This window comes from Rhagoletis zephyria, unplaced genomic scaffold (genome assembly GCF_001687245.7).
Source record: "Rhagoletis zephyria isolate East Lansing unplaced genomic scaffold, Rhagoletis_zephyria_1.1 Rzeph_scaffold_01958, whole genome shotgun sequence".
Taxonomy (NCBI): Eukaryota; Metazoa; Arthropoda; class Insecta; order Diptera; family Tephritidae; genus Rhagoletis; species Rhagoletis zephyria.
In genome coordinates, this window is record NW_016159042.1 from 19,697 (window position 1) to 22,106 (window position 2,410).

Below are 2,410 nucleotides of genomic sequence, written 5' to 3' on the forward strand. Positions count from 1 at the left end.
GATCGTGGTGCGCATTAAAGTTACCTACTACCATACGGTTTTCACCTCTTTCACGGTGTGGTGCGTGATGAACGCTAAGCCACCACCATTATCTCGCTCGCGATCTCGACGGTGCACGTTGCACCCGGCGCAATTCAACAAAGTTGAATTGCTGTGCAACTTCGTCTCTTGGACCGCAGCTATTAATATACCATGCCGACACATGAAGACGGTTATCTCCTCAATCTTGCTCTGTAGCCCGTTACAGTTGAATTGAAGGAGCTTCATGTGGTTCGGGAGACGTGTCGTGATGTGGGGTGTGAGTGAGGTGTATGCTCTTGCCGCCGTTGGCTGTGTGTGCTGCTGAGGTGATTGCCGCCCTGTGGTGGTGCTGGGGGGCGTCGCAATTGGAGTCTGCGACCGAGCAGCGCAACACGGGCCCTCGAAGTTCCCCGTCCAATCTCGCGTGGTATGCAGACCTGAGCATGCCCTAAAGTGGCACCAGCCAAGTCAGGTGTTGCACTTGACTGATGTCACATTACGGAATATCCTGGTCTGGCATACCATGCAGATTGTAGGGGGAACCAGGAGTTGTTGGCGGCGGCGTGTGGGTGGTGGTGCGGTTGTGTGTGTTATGTGGTCTGTAGTGGCTGTGGTACGGTCTGTGGTGTTATTTTGTCGTTGTGTTGTGGTGACTGTGTGGCTGCTGTGTGAGTGTGTGGGGCTGCACGGGCGGACTATGGTTAGCCGTGGAGGCTGCTGTATTTGAGCAACAGGGGGCCACGTACGACGTGGTCCACTGTCTGTGTGTCCGTAGTCCCGAGCAGACCCTGAGGTGACACCACCCCTCGCAGGCATTACACTTGACTGAGGTGGAGTTATGGTGTAATCGTCTTCGGCATACACAGCAGGTGTATGTTTCTGGCCCAGGGTTTGACTCGATGCCAGCCCTGAGTAGGAGAATGCGTAGTGAATGTAGCCCTATGGACGGACAACTTCTAAGATACTTCGCCGACCTAACCGGGGTTAGATCGCCGAAACAACAGCCCTTGGTCGGGTGAAACCCGAGTCATTCCGGTACGTAGAACCGGCTGTCGTGGCACAGCCCATCTTTGAAGTCGGTTTGCTTGATGTGCCGAAATTCCAGTTTTCTTACCGAAAATGGCGAGCAAAGGCTTGTGGTCGGTATGAAGCTTAAATGCTCTGCCGAAAATCATCTTATGAAATTTAGTGACCGCAAAAACTAATGCGAGGCGTTCTTTTTCAATTTGGCTGTATGCCTTTTCAGAAGGAGTAAGCGAGCGCGATGCGTGGCTGACAGCTTTGACTGAGCCATCGGGAAACTCATGCATAATGCAGGCCCCTAGTCCGTAGTTTGACGCATCCGCTGCAACGATGATTTTCTTTTGCGGATCGTAATGCGTCAAAAGCAGATTTGAGGAAAGTATTTCTTTAAGACTGTTAAAGCATTTTCGATGAGTTTGAGTCCATTGCCACTTCGTGTTCGCGTTCAAAAGTTCATCAAATGGACCTCTGAGCTGACGCATTTTGTTTATGAACTTCCCGTAAAAGTCTATGGCGCCAAGAAACGAACGCAGTTCAGCGATATTGTTTGGCTCTGGCATGCCATTGATTGCTGAGACACGCTCCGTATCTGGCTGAAGTCCGTATTGACTAATTATATAGCCCAGATACCTAACTTCAGTCACTGAAAACCTGCATTTGGCGAATTTGAGTTTGAACCCATAATCTTGACTTCGTCGCAAAACTTCGTGCACGTTCCTGTCATGTTCGCTTTGATCTCTTCCAGATACGAAAATATCATCGATATACGCTGCGGCGTATTCCAGACCAATAAGCATTTTGTCCATGACTTGTTGAAAGATGGCAGGAAAAGTTTTCACGCCAAAGATCATGCGATTGTAGCGGAATAAACCCAAGTGCGTATTGATTCTAAGAAGTTCCTTTGAGCTTTCATCTACCTCAATTTGGAGGAAAGCATCAGAAAGGTCTATATGGCTAAAATATTTAGCGTTCGCTAGCTTTGCAAAAATGTCTTCAGGTAGAGGGAGCGGGTACTGATGTGTTTCGAGAGCGGTGTTTAAACCTGTTGAGAAGTCGGCGTAAATGCGTATGCTGCCATTGGACTTCTTTGTAACGACAATCGGCGCAGCCCACTCGGAGTAGTTGACTGGTGAGATGACATTAACGTCTTGAAGTCTTTGCAATTCTTCCTCAACGAGATGCTGTATAGCATAGGCTACCGGTCGCTTTGGTCGAAAAATTGGTTTATGGTCGGGTTTAACTACCAAGTGCGCTTTTGTTTTATTGCACAGGCCCAGTTTTTCGTCGAACACATCTGGAAAAGATTGCTTAAGAAGTGAAATGTTTTGTGATTGCATATTAGGAGTTACACTTCCCCGATTTTCCA

General features: G+C 48.7%; 1 protein-coding gene across 1 annotated transcript in view; it reads right to left on the reverse strand.

Annotated features, from left to right (window-relative positions):
- Window positions 1-1,135: 1,135 nt before the first annotated feature.
- LOC108365688 (uncharacterized protein K02A2.6-like) overlaps window positions 1,136-2,410 on the reverse strand; it is a gene marked incomplete at its 3' end in the record, with an annotated part of 3,846 nt that continues 2,571 nt past the window's right edge. Inside the window, exon 2 of the mRNA XM_017619802.1 lies at window positions 1,136-2,351. Within this exon, the coding sequence (XP_017475291.1) occupies window positions 1,136-2,351 (1,216 nt within the window). The remainder of the gene's footprint in view (window positions 2,352-2,410) is intronic.